This window comes from Schistocerca americana, chromosome 4 (genome assembly GCF_021461395.2).
Source record: "Schistocerca americana isolate TAMUIC-IGC-003095 chromosome 4, iqSchAmer2.1, whole genome shotgun sequence".
Classification (NCBI taxonomy): Eukaryota; Metazoa; Arthropoda; class Insecta; order Orthoptera; family Acrididae; genus Schistocerca; species Schistocerca americana.
The window spans coordinates 712,179,024-712,198,222 of NC_060122.1; the positions used below are offsets into that span (position 1 = coordinate 712,179,024).

The window sequence follows — 19,199 nt, forward strand, 5'->3', positions numbered from 1 at the left end:
TTTGGAGAAAGGAGAACCACTTGCATGAATATCAAGAGCTTTGATGGAAACCCAGTTCTAAGCAAAGAAGGGAAAGCAGAAAGGTGGAAGGAGTATATAGAGGGCCTATACAAGGGCGATGTACTTGAGGACAATATTATGGAAATGGAAGAGGATGTAGATGAAGGTGAAATGGGAGATATGATATTGCGTGAAGAGTTTGACAGAGCACTGAAAGACCTGAGTCGAAACAAGGCCCCCGGAGTAGACAACATTCCATTAGAACTACTGACAACCTTGGGAGAGCCAGTCCTGACAAAACTCTACCATCTGGTGAGCAAGATGTATGAGACAGGCGAAATACCCTCAGACTTCAAGAAGAATATAATAATCCCAATCCCAAAGAAAGCAGGTGTTGACAGATGTGAAAATTACCGAACTATCGGTTTAATAAGTCACAGCTGCAAAATACTAACACGAATTATTTACAGACAAATGGAAAAACTGATAGAAACCGACCTCGGGGAAGATCAGTTTGGATTCCGTAGAAATGTTGGAACACGTGAGGCAATACTGACCCTACGACTTATCTTAGAAGAAAGATTAAGGAAAGGCAAACCTACGTTTCTAGCATTTGTAGACTTAGAGAAAGCTTTTGACAATGTTGATTGGAATACTCTCTTTCAAATTCTGAAGATGGCAGGGATAAAATACAGAGAGCGAAAGGCTATTTACAATTTGTACAGAAAGCAGATGGCAGTTATAAGAGTCGAGGGGTATGAAAGGGAAGCAGTGGTTGGGAAGGGAGTGAGACAGGGTTGTAGCCTATCCCCGATGTTATTCAATCTGTATATTGAGCAAGCAATAAAGGAAACAAAAGAAAAATTCGGAGTAGGTATTAAAATCCATGGAGAAGAAATAAAAACTTTGAGGTTCGCCGATGACATTGTAATTCTGTCAGAGACAACAAAGGACTTGGAAGAGCAGTTGAACGGAATGGACAGTGTCTTGAAAGGAGGGTATAAGATGAACATCAACAAAAGCAAAACGAAGATAATGGAATGTAGTCGAATTAAGTCGGGTGATGCTGAGGGAATTAGATTAGGAAATGAGACACTTAAAGTAGTAAAGGAGTTTTGCTATTTGGGGAGCAAAATAACTGATGATGGTCGAAGTAGAGAGGATATAAAATGTAGACTGGCAATGGCAAGGAAAGCGTTTCTTAAGAAGAGAAATTTGTTAACATCGAGTATTGATTTAAGTGTCAGGAAGTCGTTTCTGAAAGTATTTGTATGGAGTGTAGCCATGTATGGAAGTGAAACGTGGACGATAAATAGTTCGGACAAGAAGAGAATAGAAGCTTTCGAAATGTGGTGCTACAGAAGAATGCTGAAGATTAGATGGTTTGATCACATAACTAATGAGGAGGTATTGAATAGAATTGGGGAGAAGAGGAGCTTGTGGCACAACTTGACTAGAAGAAGGGATCGGTTGGTAGGACATGTTCTGAGGCATCAAGGGATCACCAATGTAGTATTGGAGGGCAGCGTGGAGGGTAAAAATTGTAGAGGGAGACCAAGAGATGAATACACTAAGCGGATTCAGAAGGATGTAGGATGCAGTAAGTACTGGGAGATGAAGAACCTTGCACAGGATAGGGTAGCATGGAGAGCTGCATCAAACTAGTCTCAGGACTGAAGACCACAACAAGCAAACAACATTGATGACTGTTTTCGACCATTGATTAACAGAGACTGAAGCCAGGAGTGTTACAGGAGTAAAGGATATGTTGCAAGGGTAACTCCCAACTTCATAGTTCAGGAAACCTGGTGATGAAAGTAGGATACAGGTGCCTCGGGTTGTGAAGCAGCCATTGAAATTTTACATTGTGCTCAGCTGTGGGTTGTGCCATTGGGTGGTCAACATTGTTCTTGGGTGCAGTTTGGTGGTGACCACTCATTCTTGTAGACAGCTGTTTGGTTGTCATACAAACATACGAAGCTTTTTGTGACAACCAACCAGTTGTCCACAGGAATGAATGAAAACTGCCAAACTGTGACCAAGAACAAAATTGGCCACCCAGTGGCACAACATGCTCAATTTCAATGGCTGCTTCACAACCCAAACTATCTGGATCCTTCCTTCCACCACCAGCTTTTCTGAACTATGTGGATAGGAGTTATTCTCACAACACATCCTTTGCTCCCATAGCCCTCTTGGTCTCAATCTCTCATGACCCACACCTTCCACCCAACAGTTTTCCCTTCCTCTGTTCTCTTCTCCCCTTACTAATGGATGTCGCCTTGACCATGCACTTCACCCCACTGACTAGTCTGTGCACATGCCAGCCTGCAATCCTAGCCAGCAAAACTGCTGCCTCCACCCGAGCTGCTAGCTACCCACCCCTAGCCACTACTCCAGACAAGTGTAGGATTTATTCTGAAAGGTAGCAAGTTTTATTTCTCTTTTGTGTTTGCCTATTGACAGTTGAGGCTTCCGCAATTTGGAGAGTGGTCACATGTACTCCTAACTCATTTACTTCTATCAGAATTTTTCTACTGTATTTAAACAGTTACAGCTTTTTCTTGCATCTCAGTTGCTCACAAAACTGAAATAGTAATCTTTTCAAGACAGCTGACCAAAATTTCAACATAATCCTTGAAATATCATGTGTGTCTAAACTCCAGGATATCAAAGATATTAGAGTGAATTGAAGAAGAAGTAATGTGTAAATGTAAATTTCATAGACAACATGTTAGAAATTCTCCAAAGAACGTGTTAGGAATCATTATTGATATTCTACACTTGTATTTTATGCAGTGACATGTATGTTTGATTGTTATTATTCAGCGCAATTTCTTCTGATTTCTGGTACTTTTGAAATACCTCTTGGTGGATACTGAATGCTAACTTAATTCATTGACCTTTTTTGCTTCTGTAAATGGCTGGGAATTCCTCAATCCCTGAAGTTAGTTAGTGGAATTAACAACATAAAATATTTATATGATATACTAGTGTAATTACTTAGTCTTTGAGTGCATCATCTAGTTCTTATTTATTGCAAATAAAATTTTTAGGTTGTAAATTTCTTTTACAACATTCTATTATAATGTCATTTGTATTGTTGTTAATGAGCAGTGATTAATATTTATTAATGATCATGTACTATTGAGGAAGATAATGAATAACAAAATCTATTTCAGAAGGCATAAATAAAAAGCAACCATGACAGGAAAGAAGAGGAGTTGAAAGGAGAATGAAGGAGATCTGGTTTTATTACTTCCCACAATGGACAGTCTCAGTCGATAATATTTTATCTTGTTATGTATGCAGGTGGTGGTAATGGGAGGTCCAGCAACACATCAGCATTCACCTATGTCTGTGGAGCATCCTGCTGCAAGTACTGCTGCCAGCTCTGCCCCATTATCTCAGCAGGCCACACCCCATCAGGATGCTAAGAATGCACCTACAGGACTGCGAGTCCGCACTGATGAATTGCGCAGAGCATCTTCATCACCACAGGTGCTTTTTGTGCAACAATTTTTCTCCCTTAATGTAGGAATAGCGGGGAGGGGGGGGGGGGGGGGTGGAAGGCTACCTCAATTTCAGGATATTTGTAAGGTAGAATTTATAGTCGTCAATTGACACTTGAAAAATTACTCACACTTAGAGATTTTGCATATGTTGTCTGGCCGCGCAGTTGTCCATTCGCAGTTTAATGTAAATTATGCAGAGTTCTGTAGAACTATTTTTTTATGCTCTGATGGCAACAGAGGCTTTTTTAAATATCAGTAAAGAGCAAGAGTGGCAGGATGTTAAGAATACTGATAACATAGATGATAAATATAATGCTTTCCTTAACACATTTCTCGTGTTTTTTGAAAGTTATTTTCCTTTAATATGGTTAAAACAGTGTACTAGTACTAACAGGGAACATAGGTGGCTGACTAGTGGCATACGGATCTTATGTAGAGCAAAGTGGGAATTATATCAAAACATTAGAAATTGCAGTAACCCTTTACAAACTATACTTTAAGGTGTTCAAACATGTTATTACGAAGACAAACAGCAAGTGGTATGCAAATAGGATAACTAATTCTAAATAAAATTAAAACCATATGTTCATTCATGAAAGAAGTATGTGCCACACAGTTCAAGGTCAAGGATACAAAGACAGTATATAGTAAAAATGTTTCTGTTACTGGTAGGTCAGATACATGTATGGTATTTAACAATCAGTTTCTCAATATAGCAGCAGAATTAAATACAGGTAATCGTATAACTCTCTTAGAAACTGGCTTTATAAGACTGCCATCTGAAATACACCTTTGTGATTTTGACAAGGGGGAAACTGAGTCAGTAATTAAATTGCCAAAGACGAAGGACTCCCATGAATATGATGGGGTAGCTGACAAAATATTAGAGCACCATGCTGCATGTTTTAGTCCAGAAATGTGACTAATTTGTAATTTTGCCTTTCTAAAATGATCAGTTTCCTGAACAATTAAAGTGAGGAACTGCTTTATAAAAAAAGGATAATGTAGACAATTGTAGATATATTTCTAAGCCATCAGTATTTGCTAAAATTTTTGGAAAGACTGTATAATGTGGGTAATGATCATTTCAGTTCACATAATTTGTTGTCAGACATTCAGTTTGGTCTCTCTTCTCTTTGATGAACTGGATAGATTGCAAAAAAAATTGTGAACGTCAGATGGCTTATTTGATTTAATTAAGGTGTTTTATTGTATCGATCACAAAATATTACTGCAGAAGTTGAAGTATTATGGAAGAAGAGTAATAGCTCATAATTGGTTCATCTCATACTGTAAGAACTGTTCTCCACAGTAGTGACGGCAGCTATGATGCACTGTTAAGTTGGAGGGGGGGGGGGGGGGGGGGGGGGGTACTGAGGATCAGTGCTGGGACCAGTGCAATTTTTTTATACATATGATGATATGCCTTCTAATATGGCAAGTGATTCTAAAATATTTCTCTTTTCTGATGACACCAGCTTGATAGTGAATGATTTTGAGTGCAACATAGCCATGTATCAAATAGTGCAATAAGGCTCAAATTTTACAGTTTCTAACACACAATTCAATTAAAACTGACATTTTGATTACACAGAATGAGCATATGATAAGTGAGTCTGAACAACCCAAATTTCTTGTTGTTCAAACAGTGGAAACTCTGGGTTGGAATATCAACAGTATAAGGAAAAGATAGATTGCCACATTAAATGTGACATGTTAAATTGCAGAGAGGAACAGCAAAAAGACACTTACACATTACCTTTTGCCCACAGCCTTCATCAGGAAAGGGTACACACACACACACACATTCATTCACGCAACAAACGCATACCTCACACACACGTCGTATGCGCGAGGTGAGTTTGCTTGTGTGTGTGTGTGTGTGTGTGTGTGTGTGTGTGTGTGTGTGTGTGTGTGTGTGTTTTCCCTTTCTGACAGAGGCTGTGGCCAGAAGCTAATGCATAAGTGTTTTTTTGTGTTTCTGTCTGCAACTTAACGTATCATATTTACGGTAAGTGGCAATCTATCTTTTCCTTACATTGTTTCTAGATGTTCAGGTATATGGTAAGCTGTCATTGAAAGCCATGTTCAGCATCTTCTTCAAAAACTTTCTGTTATAACAGTACCTTCAATAAGTGATAGTGTAACAAGGAAATTAGTCTACTTCACTTGTTTTCATTCACTTATGACAAATAGCATTACATTCTGGGGTCACTCTTCCCATTCATAAAGGATGTTTTCAGCTGAAGAGTGAGCAATTAGAGCCATGTGTGGTGTAAGTTTGTGAACCTCTTGTCAACCCATGTTCAGGCATCTGGTAATTCTGACATTGGCCTCTCAGTATGTATTATCTTTGATGTCATTTATTGTTAACTATATGCGCTTGTTCCCAAGAATTAGCAGTCTTCACTCAATTAATACTATACAGAAATTCATTCTGCATTTGCATCACACCTCCTAAAGTGTCATGCAGACATGCAGGCAGTACTCTCCTACATCCATTTTGAGTGTGTTACCATTAGAATTGAAAAGCACTTTCAAGCCAAACCAAACAATTTTCTTATGACTGACTCCTCCTATTGTGTTGGGGAGTACTGGAAAAAATTAAGTGAATTCCTGTGTTAAATTGTTTTGGTGATTTGCTCCTAAATTTGGTCCTATGGACCAAGGTGTTTAAAATAAAATCAAAATGTATTTGAATACTATAAACTCTAAATGTATTCCATCTGTGCTGCTTTCCATGAAATTTGAGTAAGCACATATGAGTTGCCATTGTCTGATACAGTTGCTTTCATATTTGCAATGAAATTCTGTTTGCAGTAGCTGCATAAAGAATTGTTTCTTTGTCCTCCATTTTTTACTTTGTGAAATAATTGTACATATGCCATAGTGTTGTTATTTTAGTATCTTCTTCTGAATAGAGCTGATTTGTAAGTACAACTGAGTGAAGCTCTAATCAATGTACTGTTACCAGAACTCTGTCTGTGAATGATAACAATATTTTGTTGGAAAAGATAGATTCCTACTCACGATAAAGATAATACACACACACACACACACACACACACACACACACACACACACACACAAACAAACACACACGTATACATATTCACAAAAGCAAACACACTTCATGAGTGCTATCACTGGCAGCTCTGACCAGAATTTAACTGTCATATGAATAACAATCTGGAGTGGGGTGGGGAAGGAGGAGGGACAGGAAGGTACAGGTGAGGGTTAGAGAAGAGTGCTGTCTGGTGGGACATGCAGGGACTAGAAACTGCCAGGGGTGTGGGAGGAAAAACGAACAGGAATGGAAAAGGAGAGGAGCATGGAAGGGGAAAGGATAGGCAGGTGCAGGGGACATGAAAAGGAAGGAGGTGATATGACGGAGGAGACAGAAACTGTGAAGGTGTGTGTTACCATAGGTTGAGACCAGGATAATTTTGAAAGTGCAGAATTTGTTGTAAGGGTAACACTCATCTGTGTTGTACGGAAAAGCTGGTGGTGGATGGTAACACTCGTAGATGGCCCAGATTGTGAAGCAGCCATTGAAATCAAGCATGTTAATCCAGCTGCATGTTGTGCCTCCCTCCTCCCTGACTCACTCCAGATTACTATTCACGTGACAGTCGCATTCCGGTCAGAGCTGCCAGTGTTAATGACCATGTGTGCATGACGTGTGCTTGCTTGTGTGAATGTGAGCATGTTTTCTTTGCTGGGGAAGGCTTTGGGCCAAAGCTGTAATGTGTAACAGTCTTGTCCTTGTGCCTGTCCGCAGCTTAGCACATCATCTTTAAGGCGAGTAGCAATCCATCCTTTTCCTAATATTGTTTATACTCCAACCTGGGGTTTCCATTGTTTAATAGTTTGTTAGCTTCATTTCCTATCCATATTCAAGTTCAACTGAGTAACTGACTGTGTCTCCAGCTTTATAACGCAACTGGAAACAGTGCACTGCTTTCCACAAAACACATACACACACACATTCTGCTGTGTGAAAAGTGTGATTTGAAACCAAAAGCTCACAGAACGGTGTGGGGATCACCATATCACTAGACATCAGTTCTATAATATGTATATAAAATGCCATAAATTGTGTTTCGGTACCAGTCCATGTACCAGACAATGAAATGTTTTTTTTTTTTTACTCATGGTAATTCACAGTGCAAGCTCTCAGACATAAATTGGCATTATTATTTTATTCATAGCTGTTATTTTTCAGCAACTATAGTACAGGGTGACACACGGGAGACGGACGGTTTTTAATGAAATAATACTCAGCCAACTTTAAAATTAATGCATGTTTATTTACACAAAATCAAAGCTCATTATTTGCCATTTTAGTTAACAAAGTTATTTGTGAAAAAATAATATCGTCAAGGTGATGTCCATCATTTTGAATGCAGGACTCAAGTCTCTTCTCAAAATCCTCCATCACATGGACTAAAATCTCTGCAGGGATGGCCGCAATTTCTTGAATGATTGCATTCTTCAACTCATCCAAATTTCGTGGTTTGTGGTTATAGACAGAGTTCTTAAGGTATGTTGTTGTTGTTGTGGTCTTCAGTCCTGAGACTGGTTTGATGCAGCTCTCCATGCTACTCTATCCTGTGCAAGCTTTTTCATCTCCCAGTACCTACTGCAACCTACATCCTTCTGAATCTGCTTAGTGTATTCATCTCTTGGTCTCCCTCTACGATTTTTACCCTCCACGCTGCCCTCCAATACTAAATTGGTGATCCCTTGATGCCTCAGAACATGTCCTACCAACCGATCCCTTCTTCTGGTCAAGTTGTGCCACAAACTTCTCTTCTCCCCAATCCTATTCAATACTTCCTCATTAGTTATGTGATCTACCCATCTAATCTTCAGCATTCTTCTGTAGCACCACATTTCGAAAGCTTCTATTCTCTTCTTGTCCAAACTATTTATCGTCCATGTTTCACTTCCATACATGGCTACACTCAATACGAATACTTTCAGAAATGACTTCCTGACACTTAAATCAATACTGGATGTTAACAAATTTCTCTTCTTCAGAAATGCTTTCCTTGCCATTGCCAGCCTACATTTTATATCCTCTCTACTTCGACCATCATCAGTTATTTTGCTCCCCAAATAGCAAAACTCCTTTACTACTATAAGTGCCTCATTTCCTAATCTAACTCCCTCAGCATCACCCGACTTAATTAGACTACATTCCAATATCCTTGTTTTGCTTTTGTTGATGTTCATCTTATATCCTCCTTTCAAGACACTGTCCATTCCATTCAACTGCTCTTCCAAGTCCTTTGCTGTCTCTGACACAATTACAATGTCATCGGCGAACATCAAAGTTTTTATTTCTTCTCCATGAATTTTAATACCTACTCCGAATTTTTCTTTTGTTTCCTTTACTGCTTGCTCAATATACAGATTGAACAACATCGGGGAGAGGCCACAACCCTGTCTCACTCCCCTCCCAACCACTGCCTCCCTTTCATGTCCCTCGACTCGTTATAACTGCCATCTGGTTTCTGTACAAATTGTAAATAGCCTTTCGCTCCCTGTATTTTACCCCTGCCACCTTCAGAATTTGAAAGAGAGTATTCCAGTCAACATTGTCAAAAGCTTTCTCTAAGTCTACAAATGCTAGAAACGTAGGTTTGCCTTTCCTTAATCTTTCTTCTAAGATAAGTCGTAGGGTCAGTATTGCCTCACGTGTTCCAGTGTTTCTACGGAATCCAAACTGATCTTCCCCGAGGTTGGCTTCTACTAGTTTTTCCATTCGTCTGTAAAGAATTCGTGTTAGTATTTTGCAGCTGTGACTTATTAAACTGATAGTTCAGTAATTTTCACATCTGTCAACACCTGCTTTCTTTGGGATTGGAATTATTATATTCTTCTTGAAGTCTGAGGGTATTTCGCCTGTTTCATACATCTTGCGCACCAGATGGTAGAGTTTTGTCAGGACTGGCTCTCCCACAGGCGTCAGTAGTTCCAATGGAATATTGTCTACTCCGGGGGCCTTGTTTCGACTCAGGTCTTTCAGTGCTCTGTCAAACTCTTCACGCAGTATCATATCTCCCATTTCATCTTCATCTACATCCTCTTCCATTTCCATAATATTGTCCTCAAGTACATCGCCCTTGTATAGACCCTCTATATACTCCTTCCACCTTTCTGCTTTCCCTTCTTTGCTTAGAACTGGGTTTCCATCTGAGCTCTTGATATTCATACAAGTCGTTCTCTTATCTCCAAAGGTCTCTTTAATTTTCCTGTAGGCGGTATCTATCTTACCCCTAGTGAGATAGGCCTCTACATCCTTACATTTGTCCTCTAGCCATCCCTGCTTAGCCATTTTGCTCTTCCTGTCGATCTCATTTTTGAGACGTTTGTATTCCTTTTTGCCTGCTTCACTTACTGCATTTTTATATTTTCTCCTTTCATCAATTAAATTCAATATTTCTTCTTTTACCCAAGGATTTCTACTAGCCCTCATCTTTTTACCTACTTGATCCTCTGCTGCCTTCACTACTTCATCCCTCAAAGCTACCCATTCTTCTTCTACTGTATTTATTTCCCCCATTCCTGTCAATTGCTCCCTTATGCTCTCCCTGAATCTCTGGTTCTTCTAGTTTATCCAGGTCCCATCTCCTTAAATTCCCACCTTTTTGCAGTTTCTTCAGTTTTAATCTACAGGTCATAACCAATAGATTGTGGTCAGAGTCCACATCTGCCCCTGGAAATGTCTTACAATTTAAAACCTGGTTCCTAAATCTCTGTCTTACCATTATATAATCTATCTGATACCTTTTAGTATCTCCAGGGTTCTTCCATGTATACAACCTTCTTTCATGATTCTTAAACCAAGTGTTAGTTATGATTATGTTGTGCTCTGTGCAAAATTCAACCAGGCGGCTTCCTCTTTCATTTCTTAGCCCCAATCCATATTCACCTACTATGTTTCCGTCTCTCCCTTTTCCTACACTCGAATTCCAGTCACCCATGACTATTAAATTTTCGTCTCCCTTCACTACCTGAATAATTTCTTTTATTTCATCATACATTTCTTCAATTTCTTCGTCATCTGCAGAGCTAGTTGGCATTTAAAATTGTACTACTGTAGTAGGTGTGGGCTTCGTATCCATCTTGGCCACAACAATGCGTTCACTATGCTGTTTGTAGTAGCTTACCCACATTCCTATTTTCCTATTCATTATTAAACCTACTCCTGCATTACCCCTATTTGATTTTGTGTTTATAACCCTGTAGTCATCTGACCAGAAGTCTTGTTCCTCCTGCCACCGAACTTCACTAATTCCCACTATATCTAACTTTAACCTATCCATTTCCCTTTTTAAATTTTCTAACCTACCTGCCCGATTAAGGGATCTGACATTCCACGCTCCGATCCGTAGAACGCCAGTTTTCTTTCTCCTGATAACGACATCCTCTTGAGTAGTCCCCGCCCGGAGATCCGAATGGGGGACTATTTTACCTCCGGAATATTTTACCCAAGAGGACGCCATCATCATGTAATCATACAGTAAAGCTGCATGCCCTCGGGAAAAATTACGGCTGTAGTTTCCCCTTGCTTTCAGCCGTTCGCAGTACCAGCACAGCAAGGCCGTTTTGGTTATTGTTACAAGGCCAGATCAGTCAATCATCCAGACTGTTGCCCTTGCAACTACTGAAAAGGCTGCTGCCTCTCTTCAGGAACCACATGTTTGTCTGGCCTCTCAACAGATACCCCTCCGTTGTGGTTGCACCTACGGTACGGCTATCTGTATCGCTGAGGCACGCAAGCCTCCCCACCAACGGCAAGGTCCATGGTTCATGGGGGGACCCCCACAGAAAAAAAGTCACATACTGACAAGTCGGGAGACCTGGGAGGCCAACGAACATTCCCAAAATGTGAGATAATCCGACCAGGAAACGTGCATCTAAGAACTGTCATTGAAGTGTTTGCGGTGTGCGATATTGCCCCATGCTGCTGGAACCAAACGCATTTTAAAGGGATTCGTCATCTTCGTAGTTATGGTTTGGAGAATGTTTCAAGCATACGAATGTAACTAACCGAATTAACAGTAACTGTGGCCCCATTCTCTTCAAAAAAATAAGGTCCAATAATGGCAACAGAGCCAAGAGCAAACCAGACTGTAACTTTTTCTGAGTGTAGAGGATGCTGGTGGATAAGGTGTTGATGCTCTGGTGCCCAGTAACGTAGGTTTTGCTTATTCACGGTCCTGTTTAAATGAAAATGAGCTTCATCGCTCATCAATAAAATTTCATTTTCATTCGATCGCAAAATCACTTGCATTCTGCAAGCGAAGTCATCACGTACAGAAAAATCAGTTTCCTTAAGTTGTTGGACAATGAGCATTTTGTAGGGATGGAATTTTAATTCTTTATGCAAAATTCATCTAACCGATTAATGATTGCTTCGTAACTCACTAGCATGATGTCTAGCTGACCGTCCTGGGCGTCTGACTGCCGCTTGCCTTACCTTTTCAACATTTTCTGATGTTGTTACTCTGCGTCTCTGGCCAGGATGCTTCTTATCCAGTATGTTTCCAGTTGATCTGAAGTTTTCCACCCATTTGAGGATTCTGTTACAGCTCGGAACCACGCACTAATCAATCGCTGTGTAGCAATAATAGAATCACCACTTTTCACGAAACTGTCATAAACAAACACTCGACATTGCAAGTCCCACTGCTCCATAGTGACTGAGTAAATGAAATGGCGTCTTGTGTAGATCAGAACTATCCCCACCACGACCACCTCCCACCACCGTGCCCTCAGTACTATGCAGTTCAAAACCGTCCGTCTCCCGTGTGTCATCCTGTATGTATTTCAGAATAAAATTCAGTCTCCAGTAGCACAGATATTTTTATTTCACCTGACTGGTTTCAACAAATTAGTCAGTCATTATCAGAAACTTAGTTGATGTTGCTAATTTACAGTAAATGAATCACATTAAAGCAGTACTAACATTCTGAAGATGACAAATTAATTTGTCAAAACCAATAAACCAAAACAAAAATATCTCTTCAATTGATGATTGAATTTTATTCTGAAATAAAGTGAAATTTTTGTGGCAAGTGAGTCTTCATCTATGGCACACTGAATATACTCTGTGTATCTGCATTAATATGTTGTTTTTTTTTTTTTTGTACTTCAAGCAACACCCAATTGGAAGCAAGAGTAACCAAAAAAGAGCATTCAGTGTAAAGTGTATAAGTACTCTGCAAACTTCTAGATGCACCCATGTGGTACACTCTTTACACCACAGCAATAAAAATTAAGGTTAAAGTTCTAAAACTAAACTAAACTCTGCCCAAACAAGCCATGAAAGCCCAACGGTACTGACCAGCCGCCGTGTCATCCTCAGCCCACAAGTTTCACTGGATGCAGATATGGAGGGGCATGTGGTCAGCACACTGCTCCCCCGGCCATATGTCAGTGGATGAGACTGGAACCTCTACTGCCCAGCTTCTCAATTTGACTCACAAGGGCTGAGTGCACCCTGCTTGCCATCAGCACTCAGCAGACTGGATTGTCACCCATCTTGAGTGCTAGCCCAGCCCAACAATGCTTAACTTTATTGATCCGACTGGAACCAGTGTTACCAATGTAGCAAGAGTATTGGCAAGGTTAAAATTCTAGCCAACAAAAGACAAAGAAAATTATAGAAACAATAAAATATTATACAGACTCACTTACTATAACAAAAGAATCACTTCAGAAATATCAAGACAAAATTAAAATAGCTCAACATGCCAATTGGCAAGAATTAACTTAAGAAATTAATAATGATGCACAGATAATATTCAAGTCCAAACGTGCCAATTGGCAAGAATTATCATAAGGAATTAATAATGCTGCATAGAAAATATTTGAGTCAATTAAAGTGAAAAGAAAATATGGTGGAATGATATATAACCAGACTTTATCAAAGAGGGTCAAAGGGCAAAATGGGAAAAGTGGAAATGCTCAGTGAAAATTGAATACTATAATCTGTTTAAATGGAAAAGAAAGGAAACAGCAAGGATAATTAAAAGAACTAACAGATATTTTGAGAAGAGGAAACTTTCAGAAATGAAGAAAACTTTTCAGTTATAATACCTGTGATTTTTATTAGACGTTTAAGAGTAGACTGAAAGGATACCACAGCCCAAGTGTCTGTTTCATAGATGAAAATGACAGACATGTCTACATCTACATCTACATACATACTCCGCAATCCACCATACGGTGCGTGGCGGAGGGTACCTCGTACCACAACTAGCATCTTCTCTCCCTGTTCCACTCCCAAACAGAACGAGGGAAAAATGACTGCCTATATGCCTCTGTACGAGCCCTAATCTCTCTTATCTTATCTGTGTGGTCTTTCCACGAAATGTAAGTTGGCGGCAGTAAAATTGTACTGCAGTCAGCCTCAAATGCTGGTTCTCTAAATTTCCTCAGTAGTGATTCACGAAAAGAACGCCTCCTTTCCTCTAGAGACTCCCACCTGAGTTCCTGAAGCATTTCCGTAACACTTGCGTGATGATCAAACCTACCATTAACAAATCTAGCAGCCCGCCTCTGAATTGCTTCTATGTCCTCCCTCAATCCGACCTGATAGGGATCCCAAACGCTCAAGCAGTACTCAAGAATAGGTCGTATTAGTGTTTTATAACTGGTCGCCTTTACAGATGAACCACATCTTCCCAAGATTCTACCAATGAACCGAAGACAACTATCCGCCTTCTCCACAACTGCCATTACATGCTTGTCCCACTTCATATCACTCTGCAGTGTTACGCCCAAATATTTAATCGATGTGACTGTGTCAAGCGCTACACATTAAATTCAGACATTACAGGATTCCTTTTCCTATTCATCTGCATTAATTTACATTTATCTATATTTAGAGTTAGCTGCCATTCTTTACACCAATCACAAATCCTGTCCAAGTCATCTTGTATCCTCCTACAGTCACTCAACGACGACATCTTCCCGTACACCACAGCATCATCAGCAAACAGCCGCACATTGCTATCCACCCTATCCAACAGATCTTTTATGTAGATAGAAAACAACGGCGGACCTACCACACTTCCCTGGGGCACACCAGATGATACCCTCACCTCCGATGAACACTTACCATCGAGGACAACGTACTGGGTTCTATTACTTAAGAAGTCTTCGAGCCACTCACATACTTGGGAACAAATCCCATATGCTCATACCTTAGATAGGAGTCTGCAGTGGGGCACCGAGTCAAACGCTTTCCAGTAGTCAAGGAATATGACATCCGTCTGATACACTTCATCCATTGTTCGCAAGATATCATGTGAAAAAAGGGCAAGTTGAGTTTCGCAGGAGCAATGTTTTCTTAAGCCGTGCCTGATGCATGGACAGCAACTTCTCTGTCTCAAGGAAATTCATTATATTCGAGCTTAGAATATGTTCGAGAATCCTGCAACAAACCGATGTTCAGGATATTGGTCTGTAATTTTGAGGACCCGTCCTTCTACCCTTCTTATATACAGGCGTCACCTGCGCTTTTTTCCAGTCACTCCGGACTTTACGTTGGGCAAGAGATTCACGACAAATGCAAGCTAAGTAAGGAGCCAATCCAGTAGAGTACTCTGTAAAACCGAATTGGAATGCCATCAGGACCTGGCGATTTATTTATTTTCAACCCATTCAGCTGCTTCACAACCCCAGGGATGTCTATCAATATGTCCTCCATACGGGAATCTGTACGAGACTCAAACGGCGGTATGTTTGTACGATCCTCCTGCGTGAAAGATTTCTCAAATGCTAAATTTAAAATTTCAGCTTTCGTTTTGCTGTCTTCCATTGCCAGGCCAGATTGATCAGTGAGTGACTGGATGGAAGCCTTCGACCCGCTTACCGATTTTATGTAAAACCAGAATTTCCTTGGGTTTTCAGCAAGATCTTTTGCTAAGGTATGACGGTGGTAGTGGTTGAATGCTTCGTGCATCGCTCTTTTTACAGCAGCACGAATCTCTACTAACTTTTGCCTGTCCTCATTCTCCCGATCTTTCTTGTACTGCGAGTGCAACTGCCTTTGCTTCCTGATTGTTCTCCGAATTGCGCTGTTAAACCACGGTGGGTCTTTTCCGTCCGTAACCCACTTTTTCGGCACACACTTGTCCAATACGTGATTTACAATGTGTTTAAAATTTGCCCATAATTCTTCCACGTCCATCGTACCAGAAGTAAATGAAGTCGATTCATTTACTAAGTGGGATGCTAACAACTGCTTATCTGCTCTTTCTAGTAAGAATACTCTCCTAGCCTTCTTGACTGACTTTTTAACTTTCGTAACCATAATCGTAATGACAACATCATGATCACTAATCCCTGTCTCAACACTGACACCGGGCGCTGATAACCTCGTTGTTGTGCGCCCTAAAACACTAATAATCATCATCATCATCATCATCATCATCATCAACAACACTGACGCCGTCGATGAGGTCTGGTCTGTTTGTGGCTACCAGATCTAAAATATTTCCATTACGTGTTGGCTGTCGATTTAGCTGCTCAAGACAGTTTTCGGATAATGTGTTCAAAAGTAATTCACACGTCGGCTTGTCTGTACCAACTGTAATGAATCCATAGACATACCAGTCTATACTAGTTAGGTTGAAGTCACCTCCGACTAATATAGCATGATTCGGGTACTTCTGCGATACGGAATGTAGACTCCCTTTGAATGATTCTAGAACTGTCACGATGGAACCTGGTGGCCGATAATAACACCCCACAATTAACTTTATTTCCCCTAGCCCTGTTAAACGTGTCCAGATAACTTCACAATCACACTCTACTTCGACCTCAGTAGACACAATATTTTTGTCAACTGCAATGAAGACACCACCTCCTATGGTGTCTAATCTGTCTTTCTGATACACGTTCCAACCCTCACTAAATGTTTCAGAACTTCCTATCTCAGGGTTCAGCCAGGTCTCAGTCCCGAGAATAATTTGCGCACCACATGCTTCCTGGAGGGCAGTAAATTCAGGAAATTTATTCCGAACACTCTGTACATTTACTGCTAATATCTTGATAGCTGAAGTGTCTTTATACTGAGCGCGTCCTGATTTCCCTGCCTGCACGTTGACTGGTGAGTGTTCATCAGGACACCTCGCACTACTGCCTAGCCTAAAAAAAAAAAAAAAAAAAAAAAAAAAAAACCATGTGCACGCCACAAGTACTCTGCTACCCAAGTAGCCACTTCCTTTGTGTAGTGCACCCCTGACCTATCTAGGGGCATCCTACAATTCCCCACCCATTAGTGCAAGTCTAGAAATCTGCAGCCAAGACCGTCACAGAGTCGACGAAGCCTCTGGTTGAGACCCTCCACTCGGCTCCAAACCAAAGGACCCCGATCCACTCTGGGAATGATGCTGCAAATAGAGAGCTCTGCTTGCACCCCGCGTGCGAGGCCAGCGGTCTTCACCAAATCCGCCAGCCGCCCGTACGAACTGAGGAACCCAAGCGACAGGCATCATTGGTACCGACGTGAGCAACTACTTCCAGGCAACTGCACCCCGTACGCTTGATAGCCACAGGCAAGGCTGCTTCCACATCTCGGATGAGGCCCCCCGGCAGACAAACTGAGTGCACGTTGGATTTCTTCCCAGCCCTGTATGCTATTTCCCTAAGGGGCTCCATCACCCTCCTAATGTTGGAGCTCCCAATAACCGGCAAGCCTTTGCTCCTGTGTGCCTGCTCGGGCCCTGCTGAAGAAGCAGCCACCTGCCCACTGACAGGATGAACGGGCGAGGCCAGCCGGCCAGCCTCCACATTGACCCTCCGCCTCGAGCGACGTGAACGCCTTGCAGTCCGCCACTCACCTTGAGGTGAGGGCGGCCCCAACGCACTGGGTATACTAGAAGGTGCTGCGGCAGCTGAGTCAGCAGACGCAGCAAGCGACACCTGGGGTGTCTCAAGCGACACGCCAGACCCTCCGCTGTTGCTGCACCTCGAGACAGCAGCCTGAAGGCGGCTGACCGTGGCCAACAGCACGCTCAGCTGCTCGCGAACCGCGACCAGTTCCTCCTGCGCCCGCACACAGCACGCACGCACCCTATCCATCCTACTGCTTATATCTAACGACTCCACGAATTTATACTCTACGGCTATCAATAAGCAATATTACTCCTCTCAAATATGAGAGTACACAAGGATTTTATGTAATTAAATATAATGCTGAAAATTGTGAAATACATGCAAAATATTTCGAACAGGATAGTGGAAAAACAGACAATGAAAAATCCAGAATGCAATAACAACAATTTGGAAAGAATATATTTTTACTCACCACATAGAGGAGATGTTGAGTAGCAAACAGGAACAGTGAAAAAGACTGCTATTAAAATATTAAGCTTTCAGACCTTCTTCAAACATAGAAAACACAAAGACAACTCTGGCTGCTGAGGCCTGACTGCAGTTGTGTCTGACATGAACAGCATTCTGCTGAGGTGGGTGGTGGGGATAAGGAAGAGGCAATGGGTGAGGAGGGGGAGGGATAGCAGGATACGGGTGGAGGAAGTTACTGTGCTGCTTGTGGGAGCAGGCAGGAATGCGGTGAGGACAGGCCAGGACAGAGCTGAGAGATGCAGTGTCCAGATTCTGTGCTGGGGCAAGAGGGGAAGAGGGGGAGGAGAGAAGCAGAGAAGGGGAAAGGACTAAAAGGTGTGGTAGAAAGTGTGTGGAGTGCCGGAATGGAAGAATGGGAGGGGATAGATAGGTGGAGGACAGGGACTAGTGAAGTTATTGATCAGGGGGACTATGGGAATGAAGGATATGTTGTAGGGAGAGTTCCTGCCTGCACAATTCAGAAAAGCTGGTATTGGTAGGAAGATTCCAGATGGCGGAGTCTGTGAAGCAGCCTCTAAAGTGAAGCACATCATGTTGGGCAGCATGTTGAGTATTTGGTTGGTCCAGTTGTCTCTTGGTCATAGTTGGCATTGGCCATTCGTGCACACAGACAGCTTGTTAGCTTATATGCCCACATGTAAAGCAGCGCAGTGGTTGCAGTGTAGTTTGTAGAACACATGCCTACTTATTTGGGTAGCCCTGCCTTTGATGTGGTAGGAGATACCTGTGACAGGACTGGATGAAGATGATGATGATGATGATGATGATGATTTTGGATGTGGGGCACTCTACAGAATGGTCATTAGCACCATTATGAAGTGTCAGCATACCATTACAGTGGGTGGGTGGGTGGGGAGGGAAGGAGTGGGGCAAGTCTTTCCACACAACAGAGTTGTTTATAATGCATTGAAGTCCACCTCCCTTCCTCTGCACATTAAGGAGGTAGGACTTGAGTAGTTGGTAATGAGCAGATGTAGGGGGGCAGGCCTTGGGTCTAAGTCTGTTGCAAGGACATGAGCCGAAAGGCAAGTGGGTGGGAACAGGGGTGGAGTAGGGATGGAAAAGGATACTGTGTAGGTTCAGTGGCCAGCAGAATACCACTTTGGGAGGGATACGAAGGATATTTATCATTTCAGGGCAGGATGAGAGGTAGTCAAAATCCTGGAAAAGAATGTGATTCAATTGCTTCAGTCCTGGGTGGGTCACGAGAGCAGTGCTCCTTTGTGGCTGGACATGTGAGAGGTGGTAGGTAATTGGAGAAACAAAGCACAGGAGATCTGTTTCTGGACAAGA

General features: G+C 41.7%; 1 protein-coding gene across 1 annotated transcript in view; it reads left to right on the plus strand.

The window, feature by feature from the left end:
• Nucleotides 1-19,199, plus strand: part of LOC124612873 — a 65,249-nt gene that overhangs the window by 25,285 nt on the left and 20,765 nt on the right. Inside the window, exon 2 of the mRNA XM_047141312.1 lies at nt 3,313-3,501. Within this exon, the coding sequence (XP_046997268.1) occupies nt 3,322-3,501 (180 nt within the window). The 5' untranslated portion in view covers nt 3,313-3,321. The remainder of the gene's footprint in view (nt 1-3,312; nt 3,502-19,199) is intronic.